We start from the raw sequence: 25,907 nt of genomic DNA on the forward strand, positions 1-25,907 counted from the left end.
GGGCACTGGCCCGTGACACAAGTAGGTGTGGAGGGGCTGCACCCCTCGGGCTCTCTGGCAATGCCAGCGTTGCTCACTGCCTAAGTGAGACAGGATTTTATGTACTAGCAGTGCTGCTTGGCCCCATCACTGCTCTGCCTGCCTGGCTTTCTGTCTTTCTGTCCTCACTGTGCCTGAGGAGGCAAGATGGCCAAAGCCTACGAGCTGACTTCTTCCCTTTCCTCATTGCTCCACAAAGAGTGGATAAAAAAGGGGTTTAATGCTCTAAAGTGCCGCTGAGAGAGCAGTTTGCAATCATTTAAAGCCAGAGTAGAGTATCTTATATAAGCTGCAGCATGTCCTTGCAGTGCAAGGACTGATGTGAGTGGTGTTTATAAAACTCACCCTGTGGCTGTCATGTGGTCAGGGAGAAGCTGCTCCCAGCATGGTTTGCTAAACGTCCTCTCTTCTTGCCATGACAGTTTGCGGCTTTTCCACTCGGTTGATTTTGAAATTGAGTCTTCCATTGACCTCCAGCTGGGCATTAAACTGAGTAAGTGACAGCTGGGGTCTTTGTGAGTGTGGGTGTGGGTGGTGGGCAGCAACCCCGGGCTGGCTCTGCCCACCCCTGTGGGGATTGGATGGCACAGGGAGGCTGGGAGTGGGTCTCTGAACCCTGGGCACACAGGTTGGGAGACAACCTGGCCCTCAAAGACCTCATAGTTTTAATGGCTCAAGAGGAGGAAGCTGGTATAAATCCCTTCAGTCCTCTCATCACAGTAGCAAATTAGCTTTTTTTTTTTCCTCTTTTCCTTCCATCCCATGCAGCGTGCCAGGAGGACAAACTGGTTGCCGATGCCTCAGACTGCTACCTGACTTTCCACAAACTCACACTTCACCTCCAAGGAGACAAAGAGTGAGTCAGTCTCCCTTCAAAATAGAGCTTTATTGCCCCACTGCTGGTCCCTAAATCTCACCCACCCCAGGGAGCACTGCTGGTCCTTGACTGTGCTCCCTTGTCTTACACAGACCAGGCTGGCTGAAGCAGCTCTTCACGGATTTCATCTCCTTCACTCTGAAGCTTGTTCTCAAGAGGGAGGTAAGGACAGAGGAAAGCTCTGTGTAGCTTTGTAAGCTACACACTTCTCTGCTCACATGTGCCCATGAGATAGTAGCAGTGCAACGTGAGTGCTTGTGAAAAATAAGACAAATAAATTGAATCCAGAAAAAAAAAAAGCAGCTTGGACACAGTAAGAGGTGTTGCTGGCACTGGTGCTGCTGGACTCTGACCAACAGCCCCCAGATCTCACCGAGAGGCCCAGCTCTGCTCTACAATTCAAAATCCTACCCCATGCCTTCAGTTTTTTTCCTCTTTTCCTCTCGTAGGTGTGCAAGGAAATCAATTCTCTCGCTCAGATGCTGGCAAATTTTGTACTTGATTTAGCAGGTAAACATTCTTGTTTTTTCTGCTTTCTTTTAAGTGCAACTTTTGACATTTGAGCTCCAGCAGGGGAGTAGCTGCATTCACCAAAAACATCCTTCAAAAATGTTTATGAGATCCCAAGCCCTCAGAGAACAGCAAAGTAAACCTTAGCAATGTTATGTTTTGAGTTTTCTGCATCAGGTTTATTTTTAAGGGTGATTGCACATATTGAAAGACACAGTTCCTAAGGAATTTCTCCTTCAGTACACACTGACCAGCTGTGCAGGATAGCTGCAGGACTGATGCTAGCTGGAACAGGAGCATGCACTGGAGTATTGGGCCTGAGATAACTACAGCACTTGGATCTGCCTGCTGAAGATTTTCCCAGTCCCAAATATCAGGGAAAAGGAGCAGAATGCAAAACTGAAAGTAATTATCCCTATTTCCCAGTGTTGCAATTCCGTCAGTGAGCTGTAGCAGGATCAGCACTAGATCCCGAAACAGTGGGAACCCCTGTCCCACCCTCATGTCCTTTTACAACTCCCAGTCACCTTCTGCACCGAGTCCTAAGCAAGCTCTGCTCGAGGTTGTGTTTCTGGTGCGAGGTTTTCGCATTTCCTTCCCGCAGCGAATTTTGTCCGGGACAAGGATATCATCGTTGATCTCTCCCTTGCAGCAGACTCCCTGATACAAACAGGTTATGTAGAATCACGTCACAAGGTAAAGTAACCCAGGCTGCTCAAAGACCAGTGTTTTCTGGTGCTGGGGTGTGCTGGAGGGCTGGCAGGGGCTGGTCCCTTGCTGCCACGCTGAGCTGCTGCAGCGGGGGCTGATGCCAGCCCGCTCCCTGCTCTGTGTCCAGCCAGCCAGGCCTTTGCCTTGCAATGGAAATGCAGGTGTTCACATTTTGTTCTGTCTCCCCATGGCCAACGCGCTTGTTTTCCTTCAAAGGGCCTTGTGCTGTACAAGAACTACTCCAGTACCCTGAGTGACTCTGTTTTCTCCCCGTCGCTGCTGACTGAGTCCCGAATGCTCTACTTCTGGCTGTCCGAGCACACCCTCAGCTCTCTGGCCTCTGCAGCTTTCTTAGATGGGAGACTGGTATCGACCATCAGAGGGGAGAAGCTGCAGGTGATTTCAGGGGCAGTTCCCTCCTTAACTCGTGTTTTGGGGAGAGAATAAAAAGTTCTCTTAATATTGATGAGAGCCAGTTTCTGTAGAAGACAGCAATCTATAGTCAGCCACTACACGTGATGCTGAAATTGGTGCCCTTTTATCAAGAGCCTTCTCTCAGGCAATGAGTGATAACCCTTGGAGTGATAACACGAGCTGACAGAAAACTTGTCAGCTGAATTGTAAAGGGACACGATTTTCTGGGGAAGCACCGAGGTAGAAAAGGGATGATCTCAAGGGAATCTCACCCTGAACTGAGCACAGGCCACACCTCAGTGCCCTGTCCCATCCAGCCCGGATCAGGGCTAACCAGAACCTTGTGGTTTGGTTTTCCACAATCTGTTTCTGGTTCGTTTCTGCAGGCACTCTTTGAAATGGAGGACACGGAAGCGCAGCGGAAGGCGGTGCAGATGGTAACTTTTGGTCCTATTCTGAGCATTTGATGTCAAATAAGGAATTTTCAAATGGATTCTGTTGCATCTGGGTCCTTCCCTTGACAACTTGAGTCTTGGGTGGGCCTGAGGGGAAAACCAGGGACTGATGGAGAAGCTGTTTTGCTTTGCAAGGAGGACTTCTCCGCCCTCTGTGATGGCACAGCTTCCCTGAAACCTGGCTGAGTTATTCAGCTTGTATGAACAGGAGGAGGAACTGGGGACTACAAAAGGGATGCAACTGTGTGGCAAGTTGGCATGAAATTGGTATGGGAAAAGTCTGACTCGTCTGTTGCTCCTTGACCAGATTTTTCAAGGCGTCTCCTACAATGACTCTGTGGCCAAGGTGTGGAGTCTCGCCCACCCCCAAATTTCTCTTCAGCCTGAAGGGACAGTGGTGAAGTGCTTGGTAGCAGTGGAGGTCAGCACCCTTCCCGCAGGAGGAGAGTCCCTGGTGGTGCTGTACATGGAGAAGGTCAGTTCTTGGGCCTCCTGACTGTGAAGACCTTGGGGCAGGCTCTGTCCCAAATCTGGAGCACTCCTGGTGTGCAGGGAGCCCTCTGGGAAGGGTGGGTGGCTAAACCACGGGAGGTAGAGAAGGCATAACCATTCCTTTTAACATTCCCATTTCTTCCCTTGACATTTGAGGCTGGGAATGATGACAGTGACTGTGTTGGCTCAATGCCTCCTCTACCAGGCCAGCCCATCACCGATGTGCAAGGTGGTAAAAGCAGCACAAAGCACTGATGAGTCCCCATTAACCTGTACCAGACACAGAGAAACCCCTGCAGCTGAGGTGTTTTAGGAGAGAATGAAGGCACCAGGGGAATGGATTTATTTTGAAATCTCCTCATTCCCTAATTCTAGCTCTGACCTCCACTTAGAAAATAGTTGTCTCTGAAATGAAGATGCACCTCTGAAAAATGTGAAGCTCAAAATATAAACTTTTCCTCTATGTATGGCTGTATGAAAGTTCCTGCTTACATTGTGTTTTATCCCAAACTGCTTTATACTGAGTCTAAGGAAGCAGAAAAAAGAAATGCCAGGAGCTTTCCTCTCATGGGTAACATCACAAGAAAGAAGTATATTTGTCCAGTCTTGGAATTATGGGCTGCCATGGACACAAAACCAATGCAAATCTCTCCCTGAGGGTAGAGCAGACTCTCTAATTTAAAGGGTTAAACTGTAATTGAGAATAATTCCCTTCCTGTGGGATACTCAGCAAGTATCCCACTTTAGCAGGGTGTTACAGGAAAATACACAGGGCTGTTTCTTGCACTCCAAGTGATATCTCAAAATAAATTTCAAGGATTTGAAATTATGGAATTGCAGAAGCACTGAACTGGAGGTGGTTCATAAAATCATGGCTCCCGGGATGTGACCTGCTCCTGGACTGCCAGAATCCTGGTGGTGAGCTGCAACTGCATCACAAATTCTCCTTTTAAATGAGTGTTTGCATATGGGCAACAGCAAGAAAATGAGCCTAAATGGCCAGAAATCAGAGATTGTTTTGTTTTTTTAATTTGGTTTACATTTAGTGGCTATCTGTGGTAGCCCCAGCTGCCTCAGAGCTGGAAGGATGTTGAAAACTGGCTCCTAGAAAGCAAACCAAAATGTCCAAATGCAACTCCCTGCTACAAGGCAAGATGAACTGTGCCCCAACCCTGCTGTTCTTCTTTGTGCAGGAAATCACAGTCACTATCCAAGCTGCCTATGCAGAAAAGAAACTCATTTTGCAGCCTTTGGACTCCAGGTCAGTACTGAGGTCTCTTGAGGGTTTTGTTGCCTTTTTTGGCCTGTGCTTAAAAGCAGCACAAAAAGAGGATCTCTGCAGCCCTAGGTGACTTCCCCTCACCCTTTTTTTTTTCCTTCCCTTCAGCATGGAGTTTAAAGTCTTGAAATGCACAGCTGATCCAAGTGGGGTAAGTCCTTGAAAAAAGTATTCTCTAAGCCATTTGAGGCGAAATGATGTCTTTAAAGCATTTTTTTTTTGGTATGAATTTTCTGGCTTTCAGAATGACCCATCCTTACGAAACTTCCTGCAGAACATGATCTCGGTTGTTGGGATCCCAGAAGTAACTTCAAGTGAGTTTTCCCTCTGGGGAAGTCCCAACCTACTCCATAAATTGCCTAACAACAGATCCCCTAAACCTGAACAAATACATCAAAAACCTTAAGAGCCTGGAGGGGGGGAACCACATCACTGTTTTGAATTTCTGCTGGATTCACTTGGGGAACCCTTTGTAAATGTGTGGGAGAAAGGAAAAAGTGAGTTTTCCGTTGGGCCAAAGGTCGTGGGGCGTTGAGGCACAATTAGGTTTTGGCAACAGGCAGACAGGGTGGAAGCACATGGTGAGGAGCAAGGCCATACCTGTAACTGGATGGGTTTGCTGATTCCATAGGCATTGGATCAGCTCTGACTTCACTGATGGACAGGAAAGGAATCAACCTATTTGATATCATAAATCCTGAGATCGTCACAAGAAAGGTAAGCAGAGCTCAGAGATACCCAAGGGGGCTTTGAGAGCCAGTTGTGGCATAAACTAACATAACATTTTTCTGTTTTCTCCCCCCTTTTTAGGGATACGTAATTGTACAACTTGACTTTGACTTCCCGCATCATTTGCTTCTTGATTTTCTTCACAAAAGTTTATAGAGCTGATCCCTTCATAGGGAGGAGCTTGTGTACAAGCAGAAAGATTTGTGTGTGAACCAATTAAAACATGAGCTGATTTAAATCAGCTTCGGTGGAATTTTATTTCCTTTTCCTGAGAAATGCTCCGGGTTCTGTGCAGTTGTGCTTCTACAGAGCCTTTTTTCTGCAAAGATCTTGAAATATGCACTTTGATGCATGCTGCTTTTTCAGGATCTTTAAAGGAATTATGTGCTTAGGAGTAAGGGCTGAACTCTTGAAGTGCATGGGCTCTGGGTTAGCACATGGGAGGCAGCAGAAATGGGTTTTGACCACCTTTTGGCATCTCTGCTGTTAGTTTTGGAAATGTAGCACTTTTTGTGCTGATCCTGGGTTTCCCTTCTGCCAAGAGACAAGAGCCTCCTGATGCTGACAGACTCCAGCAGCTCAAATGATATTACCAAACTCGAAGTAAGCTCAGAACCAGTAATGCTAAAAGACTTGAGTATGACTGAAAAAAGTTAATGGGATATGGATTTACAGTGCAGTACTTCAACAGAGAGATTTTGTGCCCAGGGTACTTTCTTTAAAGAAAGTGGCTCTGTGTAGAGTTCCAGGCAAATTGTTAATGCCTGTGTTGTTGAAACAGTGACAGCAAACTTGAGAAAAGCAATAACAATTATAAGGAAACCAAAGAGATTATAACAGAAAGTTTAAGTGTCTAGTCAAATAACAGGTTCCACTTCCTTCCTACTGCAGTGCAATAAGTTATCTGAAGTGGCTCAGTTATTTTCCTCTACCAGTTTGTGCTTCTGTTTTTTTTTTTCTTTTCAATTGGAGGAGATCTCAGGCAACAAAGCCAATATTGTAATAGTAATCACACTGTCAAAGGCAGAGGGTGATGTTTTCCTCCCACACAGAGCAACATTAAAGTTGGGGTTCCCACAAAGAGCCCTGAGGTGCTGGTAGCAGGATGGGCTCAGCCTCTTGAGCTGCCTGGGCATGGTGGCTGCTCCCTCCACCTTGCCATGGACGTCCTCCCTGGGATGTGAGCCAGGTCCCTCTGAACCACCTCTCTCTCACCATCACTGCCCGAGGCACCTCCTTGCTCCAAGGTGACTTCTGGGTTCAGTGGTCACGGTGCCCAGGCTGGGGGAGGGAGGCTGGGGCACACACAGGGGTGGCAGTTTGCAGGGTGCTCCATGGCAGCCCAGGACCAGCTGTGCCCACGAGACAGCAGGAGCTGAGTGATGTGAAAGGTGTGACACAATGGTGAGAACAGACCTGGTACAGTGGGCAACTTTGTAGAGTAGACAACTTTCCCTTCCCACTCTATTCCCATCACTGCCTCTGCTGCCTATTTTAGTACCAGCTGAGGGCTTATCCATGCTCCCTCCTGCTCTAAAGCCACCACTTCTGAGGCCATATTTTCCCTCCCTGCGTGGCAATGTCTGGTGAAGACCATAGGAACTGCCTTCTGTCAAGACACAGCCCTCTGGTTCTCCTGAGTGACATCCCATTAGTGATGAGCATTAATGAAAAGGAAATGGCAGGAATAAAAGTGCATTTTTTTTCTGTGTTGGAGGTGCTTTGCCCCTCTCTGGCCATTCAGTGGTGACAGACTGTGGGACTGGGCTGCCCTTCCATGGGGCAAAGGAGGGCAATGGAGCTGGGGAAGGACCTGCAGCACAAGTCTGATGAAGAGTAGCTGGGGGGGCTCAGTCCGGAGAAAAGGAGGCTCAGGGAGGACCTTATCAGTCTCTGCAACTCCCTGAAAGGAGGTGGGAGTCAGGTGGGTGTTGGTCTCTTCTCCCAGAGAGCAAGCGACAGGAGTAGAAGAAACAGCTTTAAATTGCACCAGGGGAAGTTTAGATTGGATAGTAGGGAAAATACCTTCACTGAAAGGGTGGTCAGGTTATGGGACAGGCTGCCCAGGGCAGTGGTGGAGTCACCACACCTGGAAGTGTTCCAAAGGTGTGTGGATGTGGCACTTGGGGACATGGCTTAGCGGTGAACACGGAGGGGCTGGCTTCATGGTTGGACGCGACGATTTTAGAGGTCTTTTCCAGCCTAAATCACTCCACGGGGGAGCGGGGACTCTGCTGAAGTGCCGGAGAAGCAGCAACACGGCGGCTGGTCCCCCGAGCATCCCCGCGGTGCTGCCGCTCCCTCCCAAAACAGGCGGCGCAGCCCCCCCGGGGCCGAGCCGGGTGCGGAGCCGCTCCGGAACCCCACGTGCTTTCCCGGCAAAGCCGCCGCTGGTTTCGGTTTCGGGCGCAGCGGCTTTGCCGGCGCTGCCGGAGCTGTCCCGGAGCGGCGGCGGCGGGACCGAGCCGGGCAGGTGAGCGATGGCGGGGCATCCCCGGGCAGGGACGGACCGGGGCGTCGTGCTGGGAACCCCGCGAGGGTCTGGGTGTGGGGAGAACTGAGGGGGAGAAGTCTGGCTTTGCCCTTCTTTACCCAGCCTTTAGAGTTGGCTTCTTTTGCGAGAAGGCGTGGCTGGAATCGTAGAATTTAATACGGCTGGAAAAGACCCGCGGGATTATTGAGTCCGAACTTTAACAAGAGCAGGGGGCTTGTGCTGCCGGGTACAAGGTGAGCCAGGTCCGGGCAGGAGGTGGCAAACCGGGGCAGAGCCTGGCAGTAGGCACTGAATGTGGCTGCTCCAGCTGCTCCGTGTCCCCCCCAGCCCTTCCATCCACCCCTGGTCCTCTCAGAGCTCCCCCCGTTCCCTGCACCGTGCTCAAGGCAAGAGAGAGTTTCTATCCAGAGACAGGGGTGTTGCTGGACCTGGGTATTTTATTTTCTGTGGTAAGTGAGTTATGGCACAGCGTGGTGTGCCATCTTGCCTTCTCCGGGACTCGGCCGCAGGCTCCATCTGATTTTCCAATGCTGCTCCTCTGGCATCCAGAGAAATATTAATAATATTTCATTGCTTATTGCACCCTATGCAGCTAGATCTAGAAATCTGTGCACACACAGTTCTGTTTAGAAACCTGCGATCTTTTATCAATTCATTCACAACTCCGACGTTCCCACTTAAACCTTGACCCCATTCCAAAGGAAAAGCAAGTTGTTTTTTTTCTCTTAGATATAATGGAAGTGGTAAAGAAATATTTCCCCCTGTGCCAGAATAGTCAGATGTATGCTTCTAAATAAAAATATAAAAATATAAAAATATTCCCATTGTAAGACTCTTAACTGCAACCAACTTGGTTTCCTCCACGGAGAGTGTTTGCCTCTGAGTCCCACTTTTTGCACCACTCCCCTAAAGCTTCAACTGAAATTACCATCTGGCTACAGATTTTAGAATAGGTTGTCACCCTGCTGCTATTCTGACTGAATATTTTTGCTCATCTCACAGATGGATTTCAGTTGGGGAATTCCTGGCTGGTTTTACTTTCATTTTCCTCCGTCTTTTGTTCATCAAGTCCCAAAAGGCACAGAAGGACTTTGTGCATCAGGGGAGTGGTGGGTTAGCAAGTGGAGGTCGAGGCAGTGGATATTGTCCTCCAGTTTGTTTCTTTTTGTGACCCCCATGCTGCTTTGGTGCTGCTGCTCTGCTTCTGGGCTCCTCAGAGAATGCAAGAAGTTGGTAGATTTGCAACAGGTAGTTTCACATTTCACTTTAATTTTTCGTGGCTGGGAACTGTGTGAATGCCAAGTTGGGGAGGAGAGGTGGATTTTTGCAAAGTGTTATAATGGTGGGTTTGCATTTGAAGGGCAAGGATCGAGGCTGAAAAGTTTTCTGGCTTTTCTTGGGAGGTTTTTGTGCTTCCTTTTGGATTGAGAGGTAGGTACTGTAGTACTGTAGGTCACTGCCAATCATTTCTGATGGTCTTATTTAGCAGAGCAGTAGGTACAGGAGCTGTGAAGTGTCATTAAACTTGCATCTAAGTTTTCAGTGTTGTTTTGTTCTTGAATATGAGTCTTTCATTAATTCTTATGAGCCTAGTCTTTGCCTGAATGGTTTTCAGTCTTCATTGGCATTAAGGTCTGATTTTATTCATTTATGTATTTATTTAATAAGGCCTTATTAAGTCAGTCATTCTTGGTCATCAGGGGAATAAGGTCAGAGTGTTGCTGTCTACAGATTTCTGGTTTTTGGTCGGAGAAGTGTAAAATGGAAATTCCCAAAGGTTGACTGATAAGGCTACTGGGGAATTGAGTTTGTTTTGCAGGAAACCCTATTATTTTGCAGTTTGTTTAAATTTGAAAGGCTTAAATGTTGTCTTTTAAGATTTCCAGTTAATTGAAATATTTTTCTTTGTTTCTAACGCATGTGTTACTATTAGCATTCTTTATTTGTATGACAGAGAATATATAAAAACAACAACAACAACAAAAAAAACCCCTCATAATAAAATATTTTGAATGAAAACTTACAGAGTGTTTTCCAGTAAGGTTCAGAATTTCAGTTTTTGACAGCATGTTTGACAACAGTTTTTGACAGCCTGAGGAGAAAACTGATCCTGGGTGAGGCAAATTTTGGAACATTTTTCTTGTTCTTGTTAGAATTGTAAATGACAGGCATTAGATTATTTTTACAAAGTATTTGCACATTTTGCTGGGTCCCAGAGCTGCCTCACTTTTTATTTAAGAGTTTGATCTGGAAGGGGAACCTGGGTAAAGTCTTCCTTGCAGTGATACTGTATTGCAGCAGTTTCTGGTGATGCTGTACAGTAACCAACTTTGACTTGATGAGTAGAAGAGCACACACAATATCCCAAGCTGTTCTCTTTTCAGATGTCTGCTTGGCTTTCAGAGCACAGGAACAGAGGAGGTTGATTGAAGAGGCAGCACAGAGAGGGCAGAGAGTGGTGTTGGTTGACAGGGGAACAGGTATCCTCATAAACACGAGTGGGACAAACGTCTAGACCGATTTTACCTCCAGTGCTCCAACTCGGTGCCTGCTTTTGTTTTGTCTTCAGGTTCTGGGTGCAGGCCATGCCCAGCAGCCACGTGGGGAGGTGATGTTCTCTGCATGTAATGCACCCTTGGGAGCAGCATGGCTCTGCTCCAGCACCACTGTAGCTTTCTGATTAATTAGAAGTTTTCTCTGCTCAGAGGGGAAGGTCAGAGTATCCTTCTGTCTTCCACTTCTGTTTTGAGCTCTTCCCTTGGCTCCATAAAAGTCTCCCGCTTCCCTCCTTGGCCGGGTCAAGAAGGTGGCAAAAATAAAAGGCCTGAAGGGCTGTGTCTTACTGACACTGCATGGTCAGTGTGGAGGAGAGCGTGTCTGGGGAGTGAGGGCTGAACACCACAGCTCTGCAGCACAACTCCCCCACTCCTCCACCCTGGTGGAGCTGCTGCCCTTGGGTTGGGTTTGCTCAGGACAGGGCAGTTGCTGGGGAGTGACACCATGTGCACCAGGCTCATGAGGGGGTGGAATTACACGGCCCACAGGATGTTCCCACTCAACACTGCTCCTGGCTTTTTGCTGAACTGGGCTCCTCACTGTCCCGTCCTGCCCCCACCTAAACTTGGGTGTTACAGCAACAGTAGGAATTTTCTCAGACCACACCAAGTGCCCTTGGACCTGGAAGGACTGTCCCCTCTAGGGGCATGATGGATAGTTGGTGATGGGATGGAGCACGGAGGCTGCTCCCTGTGGTTTCTATTTCTCAGCCTTTCCTCAAACACGGTGATGGTGGCTGTAGTTGGATGTGGGTTTCAGCATTCATGTAGGGTGCTATCTGCTGGAGACAGGCTGCTGTAGCCTGTGCTGGGACCCTGCTGCAGGATGTTTGGAGGCTTGCTGGATGGTAATGGCTTTCCTCCTCCCTTTCCTTGTGGTAGGAGGGGTTGGACACTGACCAGCACCTGCTGCAGAGTGGGGTGAAATTTCCAATTGCCATCTCTGCTGAGAGGTGGGGAGCTGGCACTGGTGGCATTTTCAGTCCCCTACACTTGCAACTCTTTTGTGAGAACTGTGTAGCCTCAGAGGATCAGCTTTTCACAGTTTTTTGTGTGTGTGTGTGACTGGCTGCTTGACTTGAGCAAGCTGCTGCTGCTTCTGCATCAGCTTCCACAGAGGGGCTAAGAGCAGCAGGGTGGCACAGACCAGCTTAAATCAGGCAGTGATGCCAGGAAAACTGTGATTCCCTTGAAGTGTTCCTGTAAAACTGTCTTCACCCCCATGTTAGGGCACAAGGCTCACTCCTGCATTTCATCAGACCAGTAGTGAATCCTCATATGTCGAAACTTTTGTGGTCACTGTTTGTTTGAGTGGAAAGAGATGAAAAGCACCACAGCTGACCTTTAGGTCAAAGGCAAAGTTTCTGGATCTATGACCTGTGTAATTACAGTGGCCTTGTACGTCTACATCCTCTTCTGTTATTGCCCCTAGGCTACTGCATACAGGCATGCACCACACTCTGGGGTGTCCCTGCATGCTGAAGCACTGCCACTAGAAGATTGGTTCTCCATCAGAATATGGACCAGAAGCCACCTTTGCACTTGACAACTGGAAGGAGGCTGATCACACAACAATGCAGGTAGGAGATTACGTGCATGGCTTTGATGTGGGAAGGAGGTGTGGGAGTGGAGGTGACAGTGCCACCAAAGCAGAAATGAGCTGTTCATCCCCACAAAACGAGCAGCAAGAACAGTCCTGCACAAACTTGTGAATTGAGATACAGGCAACTGAACAGGTAAAACAAAAGCTGCACACACAAGGAAAGCAAAACAAGGAATTAATTCACCACTTCCCGTGGGCAAGCAGGTGTTCAGCCATCTCCAGGAAATCAGGGCTCCATCACGTGTAACAGTGACTTAGAAAGACAAACACCATCGCTCTGAACTCCCCACCTTCCTCCTTCTTCCCCCAGCTTTATATTCTGAGCACAATGCCATACGGCCTGGAATCTAACTGACCCTTGGGTCAGTAGAGGTCAGCTGTCCTGACTGTGTTCCCCCACAACTTCTTGGGCACCCCCAACCTACTCGTTGGCAGGGTGGTATGAGAAGCAGAAAAGGCCTTGACTTTGTGTAAGCACTCCAGACCAATAACAAAAGCATTCCTGACCTTCCCAGAGGTCCTGGTGCATGTGAGAGATGCCCGGGATGTTGTATGATACAGACATCAACAGCTTCTCCTTGGCTGGTGCCAGAGACACTGACTCCTTTGGTTGCTCCTGTCCCTCGTACTCCAGCTGTGCAGACAAGGACTGCTGTCCTTGTACCATTGTGGTTGGGCTCAGATTTGCCACAGGACACTCTGAGAGCGAACCAGACGAGAAACTCCGGGTTAGACCACGGGATAGAAAAGCAGCCCAAGTCATCAAGGGCTGTGCTGGCTACTCAACAGCAGGGCTGTGTGGGTGAACACCTCTCCCTCCTGTGACCATTGCTGTCATCCCTCTAGCCCCCACTTCAGAATGACGACCTAGACCTGGAAGCAGCCGTAGCCAGAGCCCGTCCCCAGCTCGTGGAGTTCCTCAGCCACTGTCCCAGCTGGCTGCTCACGACCTCCCGCTGCTTCCTCCCGGAGCTGGCCCTGAGCAGCCTGGGCGGCATCACCGACACCAGGGAAAAGATCTCAGTGCTCCTTGACCTGCTGGAGAAGGCTGGTCCTGCCACCTGGAAGCAGTTTGCACAGTACCTGTGCATGGAATGTGACCTCCCCCTGGATCTGGAGGTCCTGCTCATGAGTTCTGCAGGAGAAGGTAAGAGAAACCAGGCTGGCTCCCTCTGACCCAACAGCCACAGCCAACAGACCAGTCTAGGCAGTGACACCGCCAGTGCCCTCACTTGCATGGTCTTTTTTTCTTGGGAGCAAAACTTAGAAATGTAAGTTGAGGTAAAAAAAAAAAAAGATTAGGCATAAAAAGCCAAAACCAATAAAAATTGTGCACCACCATCTCCAATAAAGCTGAGACGAAATTTTTTGATGGATTTATTTGAAGGAGGAAAACCAAAATACTGTCTCTTTGTTCTGTGTTTTTTTAATTGTTATTTTTAAATTTTCCTGATCCAGAAAGACAAGAAATACAGAAGTATAAAAACACTCCAAACACAAGAAAACCACTTCCCCATATCTCTCACTAGCAGTTAGAGGCAGTGGCTTTAGACAAAATGATGCAATTCATAAAGACCACAGTCAGTAACCGTGTGTCTTTTGGCAGACTACACACAGTGTGCACACACTCTGCTTTGTGAGAGCCTGTGGCACCAGCTGAGCTGTGCCTCTCCCTTACTGGGTTATTTTATCTGGTGATTAATTCTTCTCTTCTGCAGGAAGTTGTACAGGATGAGTCCTTCTCAGCAGTACTGTCTTTCACATCCTGCTTGCTAGGATGTTAGTTACATCAGTTGGGTGGATGCAACCTTCAGTAACTGAATGCAGCAGCACTCACTTTGGCAGAGATGAAACAGGGGAAAGACCAGACAAGCAACAGGGAAGGTGGACTGATGGGGGATTTCTGTCAGGACTGAAGCTGAGACTGGTTTCAGCCTTTTGATGCTGTGACGTACCATAAAAGAAGATATCTCTTCAGGTTTCCAGCTTATTTTGGTTTAACTGTAGTATTAGCAGCTGAGCATCCCTGATCCTTCTGAAGGTGAATTGCCTCTGGTTATGCTGAGAGGGTTTTGTGGCAGCTTTGAGCCAAACCGTGAGTCAGAAAAGCCCCTTGACTGGGCTGCTGACTCTGCCAGTGATTTATTCATAGCAAAGCCTTCTTTGCAGGAAGGGGGAAGTGCAGGAGTTCCCTTTTTGGCTGCAGTGTGGTTTTAGATCAGCCAAAGCAGCCCATGCTCCGAGTTTGTCATAGAGAAAAGTTGTTTCACTTTCCCTTGAAAGCAGAGGTTGCCTGTGTTCTAGATCACTCTGAAAGGAAAAGATCACATGAGGAGCCTAAAACCTGGCTGTGTTGCATCAGCCCTTATACTGAGTCTTGGTTTGTACTATCTGTCTTGCAAGCTGTTTGCCCTTTGACTTTGGCCAGCAGCACTCCAAATCTCAAGAGCAGAGCACTTGCCTTAACCACATTTTATTTCCCATCCAACTCCTTTAGGTAACTTCAGCCAGAGAGAAGCAGCATGCACAGATATGAGTGCCTGGTCGTCTGTGCCAACAGGTAAGGCTGGAACACTCCCTGGGGCACTGTGCTCTTGAGTTTATCTTCTCTGCCCATGTCCTGGGCACAGCTAAAAACATCCCAGGCATTGGCTTCAGTGCTACCAGTCGTAGCAACTTCAGGTTGTTCTGTTCTTGGGGCTTTCCAGGTGAACCTCTGCTGTTCTTGTTTTCTCTCCCTGAATTTCAGAAGAGTCTTGCTGGCCCTAACTCTGCTAAGGACCTCACTCCCTTTAGTTTCTCTGGGCAAGGGAATCTCCCACCCACTCTACGAAGTCCCTGCTTTTTGTGTCCTGCAGAGGTACCTGTTGTTGGTGGCAGGGACTGCATTGGTGCTGGATTGCCTGCTGGTGAAAAACAGATGATTTGAAGGAAAAGCTCTTCATTTCTCTTCCTGCTGTGTGAATTTGGGGACTGGGCTAAGGCTGACACCCACAGCAACAGGAGCTTCTCTCAGAGTGGCTGTGGTTCTTGCTGAGGTTTGCCAGTTCCCACAGTACCTTATAAGTTGCGTGTTTGCATCTGCTGTTTGCACCCCCTGCTCCTGGCCAGAGGTGCTTCATTCCCTGAGCAGTGAGTGCTCCCTGCCTTGCCCATCTCTGCTGGAGTTACTCATTTTAAATCATAGCTCCCAACCTACCCCTTGAAGTTCCAGCTGTTTTTATGGTCACAGAGACACTTTTTTCGCCTCTGCTTTTCGCTTCGAGACTGATTCTGAGTCACAGCATTGCCAGTGCCACATGACACTGTCTCGTGTGTCACATGCAGGTTTAAGATCTTGAAAACAAAACAGAAGAGACCTTTCTGTTCTGCAGACAAACTGCTGCTGCCAGCTGCTGGGCTGCCCTACTGAGTCAATCTTGCCAGTTGCTGGTGGAATGGAAATTTGAAAGTAGTGCTGAAAGTTACCAGAAGGAGTTAAGAAAGGAAAGACTCATCTCTCTCCAAACCCTGCCCATTCTCTCCTTCTGACAGTGCACCCCAAACAAACAGCATTAACCACTATAAATAGCCTTGGCAATCTGTACATTCCCCAGAAGCAGCTGTTCCCTGCCTCGTTCCCCAGGATAACAGAGCAGTTCCTGCGTTCCAAGCGAGGCAGTTGCATCACCCAGCCTGCAAAAAGACTCATCAGTGAGGTGGCCGTGGCCCATCTCAGAAAAAAGCAGTTCTGTAAACTCAGCCTGAGTTTACAACTAGTTCTGTCTCTCCAGTTTTGCCTCTTCAGATCCCCAAGTGCTTTGCTGGAGAGTCTTGCCCAGCTTTAACAAGCTGCCATTCAAAATGCCCTTTTGACACGTTTCTGACCTTTAAATTTTCAGGGTTTGATCGCCGCCGCCGTCGCCACAGCTCTGGGAGTGACAGGGATGCCAAACAGCAACGACTTGGTATGTAGATGTTCCAGAAGCAGCACCATGCTGTGCTTTCCTCTGAGGAAGGACCTATTTAACTTCTTTGCAGAAACACCCAAGAAATCAACTTCCACCGTCGAGAGAAACTTTTGTTTAGTAGCTGCATAAACTCTTAATGCAACAGGTTATAAAGACAACAGGACCTGGCAAATAACATGAAACATTCATTTCTAATGGCTAAGAACTCTCTTAAAGCAGGATATACCAGTAAAGCATTCAGTTCTGGCTGATCCCTTTATTTGTTTGCTGGTTCCATCAGAGATGTCAAAAAGCAGAGGTTGTGTCTGCTCCGAGGTGCAGACAGCTGAGTGTGGCACAGGGCCAGCATGGGTGAAGAGGGAATTCTGTGCATAATACACAGATACCTAATTCTCATCTTAAAGAAACAATAAGATTTAGTTTTCATGTAAAGCATTACATCTTTTCCCTGAATTGTCCTCTTCTTTGCCCCCTGTGCAAAAATAGGAAAAATTATGGGTTATTTTCATGCGTTCAAAATTTGTCATTTCTACTTAGCAACCTCTGATCAGGGCCATTGTTTCTCTGTCTGTAAGTAGTAGTATTTTGGATCTGTCATGACTCACAGCTAACTTTTTCCACGCTTGTGGCCCCTCTGTTGTGTTCTCTCTTAGATTCATCGGCAAAGTACCGGCATCTCCTCATCAGTTCCATCCGCCAGAGATATGGGAGCAGGAAAGAAGCAGAAGCACAGGAACAAACACAACCACTGGCTTTCAACCAGGCCTTTGTCAACCTTGTCATTCGTCAGAGCAAAGCCCCCCGCTTAAAAGAAAGAACAGACAAACCCCGAGAGGATGTGGCAGGTGCTCCTGAGCCAGAAGAATGTGTGGATACAGCCGTGAAAGTGTCGGATCTCCTTGGCAGTGTGGTGCCATCGGGCACGACCAGGGTGATCTTTTTGTTTGGCAAACCAGGTACAGGCAAGACCGTGCTAATGCACAGGATCTGTCAGAAATGGGCTGAGGGCGTCCTACCTCAGTTTCTCTTCACTTTCCTGTTTGAGTTTCGGCAGCTCAATTTATTGAAAAGAAAGTTGACGCTGAAGGAGCTTCTGTTTGACGTGTTCCTTCAGCCAGAAGACAGCCCTGATGCAGTGTTCCAGCATCTCCTGGAGAATGCCCAGCAGACACTGATCATCTTTGATGGGCTGGATGAGTTTGCAGCTAACATGGACGTGTCATCCTCTAAGAGAGGCCCAGCTCTTGCCTCCCCTATGTCCATATCCCAGCTCTTTGCAGACCTCTGTCATGGGAAGCTGCTGCCTGGTTGCACAGTGTTGGTCACCAGCCGACCTAAGAGACCACCTGACTCATTATATACAGTCAGTGTGTTGGCAGAAATTTGGGGATTTGACCAAGAGAGGGTTGAGGAATATGTCAGCCACTATTTTCAGCAGCATTCATTCAAAGAACAAGCCATTGCTCACCTGAAGAACAACACCAAGCTCCTCAGCATGTGCCTCATCCCTGCTCTGTGTAATGTTGTGTGCATTTGTTTGGAGTATTTGCTCCTTAAACATCAGATGAGTGTGGAGCTTCCTCAGACCATGACACAGTTTTATATCAAAATGTTTCTCATCTTCCTAAACAAACAACAGGGAGAGTGTGCAGGTGATGAGGAGACTCAACTGAACTGTAACAAGAAGGCCATTTTGGGTCTGTGTGACCTTGCACTGAAAGGCCTGGAAGAGAAGAAGCTTGTATTTTATGTTGGTGATATTCCAGAGCACGTGAAGGAATTTGCTTCCTTGCATGGATTGCTGACTGTCTTTGAGGTGAAGACAAGTGGCACTTACCCAGAGGCTGGCTATGCCTTTGTGCACTTGAGCTTGCAGGAGTTTTTTGCAGCCCTGTGTCTCATGGTGAGTAGGAGTGTGGACAAGAACTACCTGAAGAAGAAGTTCTTCTTGAAGTTAAAGTGGACTTTGAAGAATGAGACGAAGACCGAGTTCATGGAGAGTTTTCACATCTTTCTGTCGGGCTTGTCGTCAAAGGAGTGTAGGACATTTCTCATGCTGCTGGCAGAGCAGGATGAAGCTTGGGTGCAGGATAAGCAGGATGCAATCCTGCAGTCTCTCAAGAGAATGGCAGCCACTCATCTGACAGGACCTAAGGTCCTCGAGCTCTGCCACTGCACCTTTGAGACACAAAACCTGGAAGTAGCCCAGCACATCGGGAGCCTGCTGAATTTCAAGTATGAGTTCAGAAACTTCAGGCTGACGCCTCTGGACATGTCGGCTTTGGTTTTTGTCATAAACTCGGGCCAGGATTTGACTTGTTTGGATTTTGCGGGATGTCTCGTGGACATCGACTGTTTGGAGGTTCTGGCTGGCTGTAAAAACGTGGAGCACTTGAGGTAAGCACACACTGAGTGCTGTGAAGGGCTGAGGGGGTTGGAAGGGCAAGCCTTGTGATTGTTCTAGAAGGGAGAGAAAGAATATGTAAGAAATTCTGATCTGTACAGCATCACTTCAATGCTGCAGAAATGCGTGGAATAATGAATTTGTGAGATGTTTGAAAAGATAAAGATGCTGCTGAAAAGAGCATGATACCAAGGCTACCAAGAAAGAAATTCAATGCTTTTTAAAAGAATTACTATTTAACCTGCTCTGTGGGCTAGCTTATTTCAGTTTTTGTTGTGTTTATGGTTTTTTTCCCCTTGTTTTAGCTTTCGCAGCAGGAGATGTGGTGATGACTTCGCTGCTGCTCTTTCAAAGGGCTTACAAGGAATGGGGAGCCTGAAGAAACTAGAGTAAGTCTCTGCTTGTAAGGTCAGAGCCTTCTCACTCCCCTGTCTGTTCCCTGTCAGTTTAACTACATTGGCTCACTCCAGGTTGACAGGCAGCAGCATCACAGCTGAGGGGATGACTAACTTGGTCCAGGCGTCATCACAGTGCCTCCAGCTTGAGGAAATAAAGTGAGTGTGTTGTGGCAATGACCCTCAAATCAACTGTTCATTCCCTGGGGGCCTGGGACACTGATGAGGATGAATCTGTGCAGCTTGCAGGACAATCGGATACGGGATCCAGAGGTGAAGAGGGTGATGGACCTGTTCTCCAGAATGGAAAACCTGAAGAAAATAGAGTGAGTGAAAAGTGGCTTAAACCTGTTGAAAATGGTAGCCATGAGAACAAGCACAGGATTTGTAGAAGCAAGACCTTACGTTTCATGTTTAATGAGGTCCAACAGGTAATGAAGCAGAATGAACATGCAATTAAAGAATAAACCCTCAGAGGCTGGAAGGCTGTGCTTTGACCTCACTGCTTTAATATTCCATACTTAAATTGGATTTGTTGTAGCAGGAGTTTAACTGCACTGTGCATTGGTTTTGTAATTACACAGGTGTGAAGTACATTCCCTGACTAACCCAAAATCAGTTAATGATCCTTCTGTTGCACGTAAAGAGGTTATCCCTGATTCTAAATTCATGGGAGCTATAGCTTGCAGAGAAAGGACTATGATCTGATAAAGCTTTTGTTGCAAAATTCAGGAGTTTTGAAGTAAAGAACGTGCACTTCAGGTCATTCAGGGTGCAGAGCAGAGGGCATTTGTGTAACAAAGGAGTGTGCTGTGGGATCCAGCAGCTGAGGTTGTGTTTTTCCTCATGTTCACAGTCTCAGCAACAACCACCTTTCCTTGAGTGCTGTTCTCGCTCTGGCAGAGGAAGTCGTCGCGTGTCAAAATGCCACTGAACTGTGTGTCAGGTACCAACACATGAGAGCTGTTACAAAAGCAAATAGGCTGTCTCTTTAGATGCTGACTTTTCAAATGGACACTGTTTTAAAGCTTAATTGCCAGCTAATCAAAGTGAACATAAATTAATTTGACTCCTTTTCTATTGGAAACAAAACGTGAATTCACCTTATCGTGTGCTTCCTCTTTGTATTTTTTTTAATAGGTCATTTTATCCTTGGTCTCTAAATTCATTTGTGGGATGTGATATTTCTTCTTATGTAACAGGATTTAAACTTGCTTTTAAGCTCTACAATATACCAGCTAGGAAATTCTTTACCAACTAGCATAAATTTGCTATAAGTTAGCTAAGTTTATTAAAAATGTGTGGATTTACCTAGCTCAAACTCTACAATCCTTTAAATTACAGGGTTTGGTGTTTTCATATGTCCAGGATGACAGAGAAAGGGTAGATTTTTTTTTTTTCAAATCCTGGCTTTTATGGCTGTGTTATGTTCTAAGTTTAACAGGCCAAAGTAATCCCTGGTGTAACTCAAGTTACACACAGCTTTTTCTCTCTTCTCTTGCTGGAATGGAGTTTCTACCGAACCCCTTTCCAAAAAATTTCTGGTCTTGCAAAAAAAAAAAAAGAATCCTGGCCCGATATTTTTAACTGTGTCACTCTCTCATCTGCACTACAGCCCCACTTCTACCTGTGGGGTGTCCTGGTGCCCCCTTTGCCACACGGTTGCTCAGCTGCTCACCCGTGGCAACGTGCTGGCGTGGCAGATGTCAAGGCCCTCTTTAGCATCCAGGCAACAGATTTGGTCCTTACTGAGCACCTCTGCTAAACAAATGGCATCCTTCCACCTGTGCCCTAACGTTGGCTTGGATCTCTTTTTCAGGAGGGACACTGTGATTATTTATTTTTCTGGCCCACCTGGGAAAGTTCCAAGGTGAGAAACTGCCCTCGGGGTTGTGCTGTACTCGGAGTTGTGCTGAGCCCAACCATCATCTTGGTGTCACCATAAACCACCCCAGCAGCAGAACTGGTCGCCTCTGCCCTTGCATCTGGCAGAGCTGGGTCCTCCTGAGAGAGGTGAAATGTAGCCAAAATGTGTGGGTTTTGCACACACCCACCAGCCAGTTCCACAAAGGCAGCGCCCTAGTGCCTGTGCAAGCTTGAAGCGCCATGTTTCTGTTGCAAAACTGCTGAAAAACAGATGAAAGTGAGGAAAATGAAGGAGGATACCTTGCTCCTTCTTTGGCTGGCTCCTGTGCTCTCCTTTCTTGTGCATACTTTTGAGGGAATGGTGGATTTGACCTTAATTAAGAAACTGTGAAATGATCTCTTGCTCCCTGACAGGGGACTCACTTTGCCCCATGTTGTGCAGACCTCAGGGGACCCTCAGTGTTTTGCATTCATGAACCAACTGACTCATCCTGGTCCTGAGTCAGCCAGAAATTGCTCCTGTTCAGATGCCTGAACAGTTCTTGTGCTCTTGTGGGCCACCTGGTGCAGGTCATATGTTTATCCCTTCCTGGGGTGGCCCAATCCCACGTGGAGGCAAAACATCCTGCATCTTAATAGCACCTTTGAACTGGGGCTCAGTTATCCAGTTGGATCAAATATACAATGAAATGTATATGTGGACGTGTGGACACTCCTGTGCTGCATCTCCCAATTAAACTCTTCTGGATTTTGGAAGCCACTTAAACTTGCATGAATTGGTTGGACAGAACAAAAACCTTGTTGTTTCTGCCAGAAAATATTGACCAGCACCCAAGTCATCAGGTGTTTCATGAAGGCATATTAAAGGCCAAATATTTTGCTTGTTTGCAGATCTTTGGATTTGAGGTCAGAAGAGAATAAGGAACATGTAATTCCAACTAGACAAGTGAAGTTATGGTAAGAGAAGGAATTGAAAGTCCTGCTAGTGCATGTGATTTGCAGATGACAGGTACTACAGAAGGGCAAGAATAGCAGCTGTGTTGGTCCTTAAGGACAGAGGATATTTCCTCTTCTGAAAATGTTTGAATTACTGAATCAGTAAATGAAAATATCAATAGAAATCCCTATCTGGCCCAGCCAGTGGCTTTATTTCTTGTGTGTAGAGAGGCAGAGTTCCTTTGATAATGCCCATCATGCCATATGTTCTACTGACTGCCAAAAGCATGAGCCACAGTTTTCTTTCTTGCCTGGGCTCCAGAGGAGTAGTGGTTTGCTGAAAGTAGAACTCAAGCACATTATCTGAGATCTCAAAGCTGGGAAATGGCCCTCCCTTGCCTCCTTCTCCTTCCCTCACCCCCCTGCACAACAGGAACAATTAGAGCCACCCCCTCCTCTGGGTTGGCAGTGCCAGGCAGCTCTCACACAAGGTGTTGCACTTGCACAGCCCTCTGGAAGTGCATCCCTGGGCACTCCTTTTGCAGCACCGGCCATAGGGAAACCGAGTAATGTATACCCAGGGTTGTGTGGCAGAGCAGAGAGTAAAAGCTCCCTCTCCTGGTACTGCTTCTGCGTGCTCTCGTTTGGAGAGACACACACCAGAAATGCCTGGGCCCCCCCTGCCCTCACTGCTCACTAACCCTCCCTGTTCACAGCCTGCAGGATCGCAGCCTGTCTCCCCAACATGCCACAGGCATCGCTGCCATTCTCCAGAGCTGCCCCTGCCTCTCTGAAGTGGAGTAAGTGCCACCTCTCCCTCCTGTTGAGTGGCTGTGGGTGGGTGGTGGGGAGCAGGGGATCATAGAATCACAGACTGGTTTGGGTTGGAAAGGGCCTTAAAGATCCCCTGGTTCTACCCCTTCGCCATGGACAAGGACACCCTCCACTAGACCAGGGATGTTACAGGTAGAGTAATATCAGAGGGCAGTCAGACAGGGGGCCTGACCCCCAGGAAAGGTCCCAGCACTCTTTGTCTAGTCACATTGGGTTCCTCTTTTGTACTCCCACATGGGGTTTCTAAAGTAAGATGGTTTGGGGGCTAAAACATGAATAATATTTTCCTAGGGATAAACTTTTTGTCTGAAGTTGATTCATGCAGAGATAACCAGGGAAGTTTGAGCTGCGACAGAAGAACAATCCAGGCAAAAAAGCAATTGTAGGAAAGGGAAAGCAAGCAGATTTTGAGGGCTTTGTTGTTTATATTGCTCAAAACAGTCCCCACTAACTGGAAAATGCTTCAGTTTGTCAGATAACAAGCTTGGAGATGAAGGCTGCTGTTGCCTGCTGGAAAGTCTCCCTCGGATATCAATTTCAAAGCAGCTGGAGTAAGTGTTGCCTTGTACAAAACCAACTTGCCCTCTTTCCTTGAGCCTGGCAAGGACTGTACAGGGATGCTGAGCATGGATGGAAGAGGCAAAAGGCTCACCCAGACCAGTGCCACAGCAGCAGCTCTTGAGGAAGGGTGAGACTCAGGCCATGAGATAATCCAGGCTGAAGGTGGTCACTTGCTCAGTGTCACACGCAGAAATTGGTCCAAATGCATCCGAAGTGCTGAAGTGCTCTTTCATTAAAACCCCATCCTAAGGAGCAGTGGTCCTGTGTGTTTTCCACCACACCACTTCTGAAGTGAGATGGGTTCAGTCATGCAGCACACTGATGGCTGCTTCCACAGGAACTCTGTGATTTCAGGGACCAGCTAATTGCCTTTTTTTTTCTTTCTTAGTCTCAGTCAAAACAGCCTCTCTGTTGCTGGCATTTGCAGCCTGTTGAAGTCACTAAATACCTGCCAGAAGGTGATGGAGGTACAAGTCAGGTATGTGGGTCTTGAACCATTCCTGGAGTTAATCCCAATATACAGGTTTGACATTTCTGTTCTGAGGTTTTTGTTGAGTCACCTCCGAAGCGGGGCAGGTGAAGAACATGTCCCAAGGTGGTTACTAACACTGGCACTTGTTGATACATTGCTGTAAACCGATTTTATTGGAGCCATTGGCCAGAATTAGAGAGGGTACAGAAATGTGTGTCCCTTCATGTGTGGGGGCAGTTTTGGACAATTCCCTGCTCTCTGCCTCAGGAAGTTTTGGAGACAGGATCTCTGTGGAGTGTGGGAACTGGTGACACCTCCTGGAGCAGAACTGGAAATTCTCTCTATTACTTTTGCTTGAAAACCCACTGGAGCTAAAGTATAACAATGTTGTCTGCTCTTTCTCTAATGATTCAGAGGAACTGGACTATCTGATATTGCATAGTTTGACCCAATCAGGATTTAAAGCCGATAGAGATAATTTTTTGCTTGCTTTTGGAACATTTTAAGTGATTGGTGTCACCAAAGAGTTTTGCAGAACAAAACCAAACACTCTTAAAACAAAAAGCTCTGTAAATAACCAAAGTGTGACATTGATTGACTCCTCTTTTTCACAGCCTTCGTCGTAAGATTGCAGTACTGAGGTTTACAGAAGACAGAGAGTTTTCTTCCCTTCCTCTAAGGTAGAGTGTGTGTGCACAAATGGTGATATTTTAGGATTTGCATGTTCCATTTAGTTATGAATAGTCAGAGTTAGTCATGTTATAGTTTTTAGTTGTAGTGTTACAGTTTAGTTAATTAGTTTATCCAGTTCCATTTAGTTATGAATAGTCAGATTTTTGCACAGATGTGGACTCTTCACAAAGCATGTTTAGGCAAAACCTGAATTTTCCATCAAACTCTAGCTTAGATAGAAATATATCTTCCCCCTCCTCCCCCGTTGCCTGCTTGCTCAAATATTTGGTTAGAAAAGGGGAGCTTGCTATTGGGAAGACACAGGTGTGGGCTAGAGCCAGGGTAGCCCCAGGGGTGTGCCAAATTCCTAAAGCATAAGTGTTTTACCTTTCCCTGGTTTTCTGCTCCCTTAGGGGAGAGACTCTGTTCTCTGCTGATGACCAAAAATACCAAGAGGAAAACCAGACACCTACCATCCCCCATAAAATAAGGTAAATAAATAAGGCAAATTTTCATCATATTTCATGCATGTCCTATCTCTGCACAGCTGATGGAAACTGCATCTCTGGATGGTGAATCACAAGAGGACTGGAAAATGTTGAGGAATCCCCCCAGTGCCAGTGGCTCGGGGTGCAGCTGCCACGTGAGCTGCAGGCTGTGCCCTGGGTGGGGGGATTGGCTGGGGGGGCATGTCCTGGTGCCCTCCCTGTGCCTAACAAAGGGCACAGGGACCTGCAGCACAGGGCAGGGGGTGGCTGCTCACCCAGGAGCGGGTGAACAGTGAGATATTTCAGGGAGATTTTTTATTTTCATTATTATCTCATTTATTCTCTAGTTTTCTGCAGGAGTGAAGTTTGCAATTTTGTTTGCAATCCTGCAAAACTGGTCGACTGATTTCTCTTTTCCCCTAGGCTGACAGACAGCAACTTTAAAGGCAGTGACCTGGAGAATCTGTGTGCAGCCCTGAAGGAATGTGGCCACATCTCTGAGCTGGAGTGAGTCCTTCTTAACTCTGATGGTCTTTATCAGCAGTTTTTTGGGATACTGAGAAAATGCCACTTGTCTGTTCTGCAGTGTTGTATAGAGAGTGTGGTAGAGACATTAGATTAAGGTTCCTGTACCCTGCTTTCAGAGCTCTTGTTACTAAGAGCTGGTGGTGCCTATTGTTTTTCTTTTCCTGTGAAAATGAAATGCCTTTTTTTTAAATCCTAGCCTGTCAAATAATTGTCTGGGAGACGAGGGACTGTTGCAGCTCTTTCAGTGCCTCCCGAACATGAAAATGTTGAGTTCTCTCAAGTGAGTAGCTCCTGTTTCTCCTTATTCATGGACTGGGTTTTGTGGAAGTATTGGTTGTGGAAGCACAGCCCACATTTGGAAAGGGCTCTTCGGGATCAGCTACAGCAATATTCTGTGTTGGGATCCACGGTGCTGCCTGGACAACATCTTGACAAGGATCAATATCACTGTGTGATGTGGTATAAATTGCCAGTATTTTACTTGCAGCAGCTGATTTCATCTCTTCTTCCTGTAGGTTTAATGACAACCAGATCTCCCTGAACTCTGTGTTTTTCTTAGCTCAGTCCTTATCTACGTTGGAACACATTAAAACAATGAGCCTCAGGTATGACCAGGAGTACTTTTCCTATTTTTTTTTTTCAA

At 47.2% G+C, this 25,907-nt stretch overlaps 2 protein-coding genes across 2 annotated transcripts in view; both read left to right on the forward strand.

Moving 5' to 3' along the window:
• The window catches only part of CETP (cholesteryl ester transfer protein), a 21,505-nt gene extending 15,761 nt beyond the window's left edge, over window positions 1-5,744 (forward strand). Inside the window, exons 5-17 of the mRNA XM_027685306.1 lie at window positions 462-532; window positions 808-895; window positions 1,009-1,078; window positions 1,366-1,426; window positions 2,031-2,122; window positions 2,354-2,533; window positions 2,938-2,988; window positions 3,314-3,481; window positions 4,692-4,759; window positions 4,886-4,928; window positions 5,022-5,091; window positions 5,409-5,494; window positions 5,588-5,744. Coding sequence (XP_027541107.1) covers window positions 462-532; window positions 808-895; window positions 1,009-1,078; window positions 1,366-1,426; window positions 2,031-2,122; window positions 2,354-2,533; window positions 2,938-2,988; window positions 3,314-3,481; window positions 4,692-4,759; window positions 4,886-4,928; window positions 5,022-5,091; window positions 5,409-5,494; window positions 5,588-5,662 — 1,123 coding nt within the window. The 3' untranslated portion in view covers window positions 5,663-5,744. The remainder of the gene's footprint in view (window positions 1-461; window positions 533-807; window positions 896-1,008; window positions 1,079-1,365; window positions 1,427-2,030; window positions 2,123-2,353; window positions 2,534-2,937; window positions 2,989-3,313; window positions 3,482-4,691; window positions 4,760-4,885; window positions 4,929-5,021; window positions 5,092-5,408; window positions 5,495-5,587) is intronic.
• A 2,199-nt stretch (window positions 5,745-7,943) lies between these two features.
• The window catches only part of NLRC5 (NLR family CARD domain containing 5), a 35,671-nt gene continuing 17,707 nt past the window's right edge, over window positions 7,944-25,907 (forward strand). Inside the window, exons 1-20 of the mRNA XM_027685340.1 lie at window positions 7,944-7,979; window positions 11,988-12,135; window positions 13,005-13,305; window positions 14,656-14,718; window positions 16,040-16,105; window positions 16,762-18,505; window positions 18,818-18,901; window positions 18,983-19,066; window positions 19,150-19,233; window positions 19,764-19,853; window positions 20,727-20,777; window positions 21,665-21,730; window positions 22,426-22,509; window positions 23,011-23,094; window positions 23,493-23,582; window positions 24,191-24,256; window positions 24,662-24,739; window positions 25,160-25,243; window positions 25,461-25,544; window positions 25,780-25,869. Coding sequence (XP_027541141.1) covers window positions 12,130-12,135; window positions 13,005-13,305; window positions 14,656-14,718; window positions 16,040-16,105; window positions 16,762-18,505; window positions 18,818-18,901; window positions 18,983-19,066; window positions 19,150-19,233; window positions 19,764-19,853; window positions 20,727-20,777; window positions 21,665-21,730; window positions 22,426-22,509; window positions 23,011-23,094; window positions 23,493-23,582; window positions 24,191-24,256; window positions 24,662-24,739; window positions 25,160-25,243; window positions 25,461-25,544; window positions 25,780-25,869 — 3,299 coding nt within the window. The 5' untranslated portion in view covers window positions 7,944-7,979; window positions 11,988-12,129. The remainder of the gene's footprint in view (window positions 7,980-11,987; window positions 12,136-13,004; window positions 13,306-14,655; window positions 14,719-16,039; window positions 16,106-16,761; window positions 18,506-18,817; window positions 18,902-18,982; window positions 19,067-19,149; window positions 19,234-19,763; window positions 19,854-20,726; window positions 20,778-21,664; window positions 21,731-22,425; window positions 22,510-23,010; window positions 23,095-23,492; window positions 23,583-24,190; window positions 24,257-24,661; window positions 24,740-25,159; window positions 25,244-25,460; window positions 25,545-25,779; window positions 25,870-25,907) is intronic.

Source organism: Neopelma chrysocephalum, unplaced genomic scaffold, assembly GCF_003984885.1.
Source record: "Neopelma chrysocephalum unplaced genomic scaffold, ASM398488v2 Primary Assembly neopelma1_68b, whole genome shotgun sequence".
NCBI lineage: Eukaryota > Metazoa > Chordata > Aves > Passeriformes > Pipridae > Neopelma > Neopelma chrysocephalum.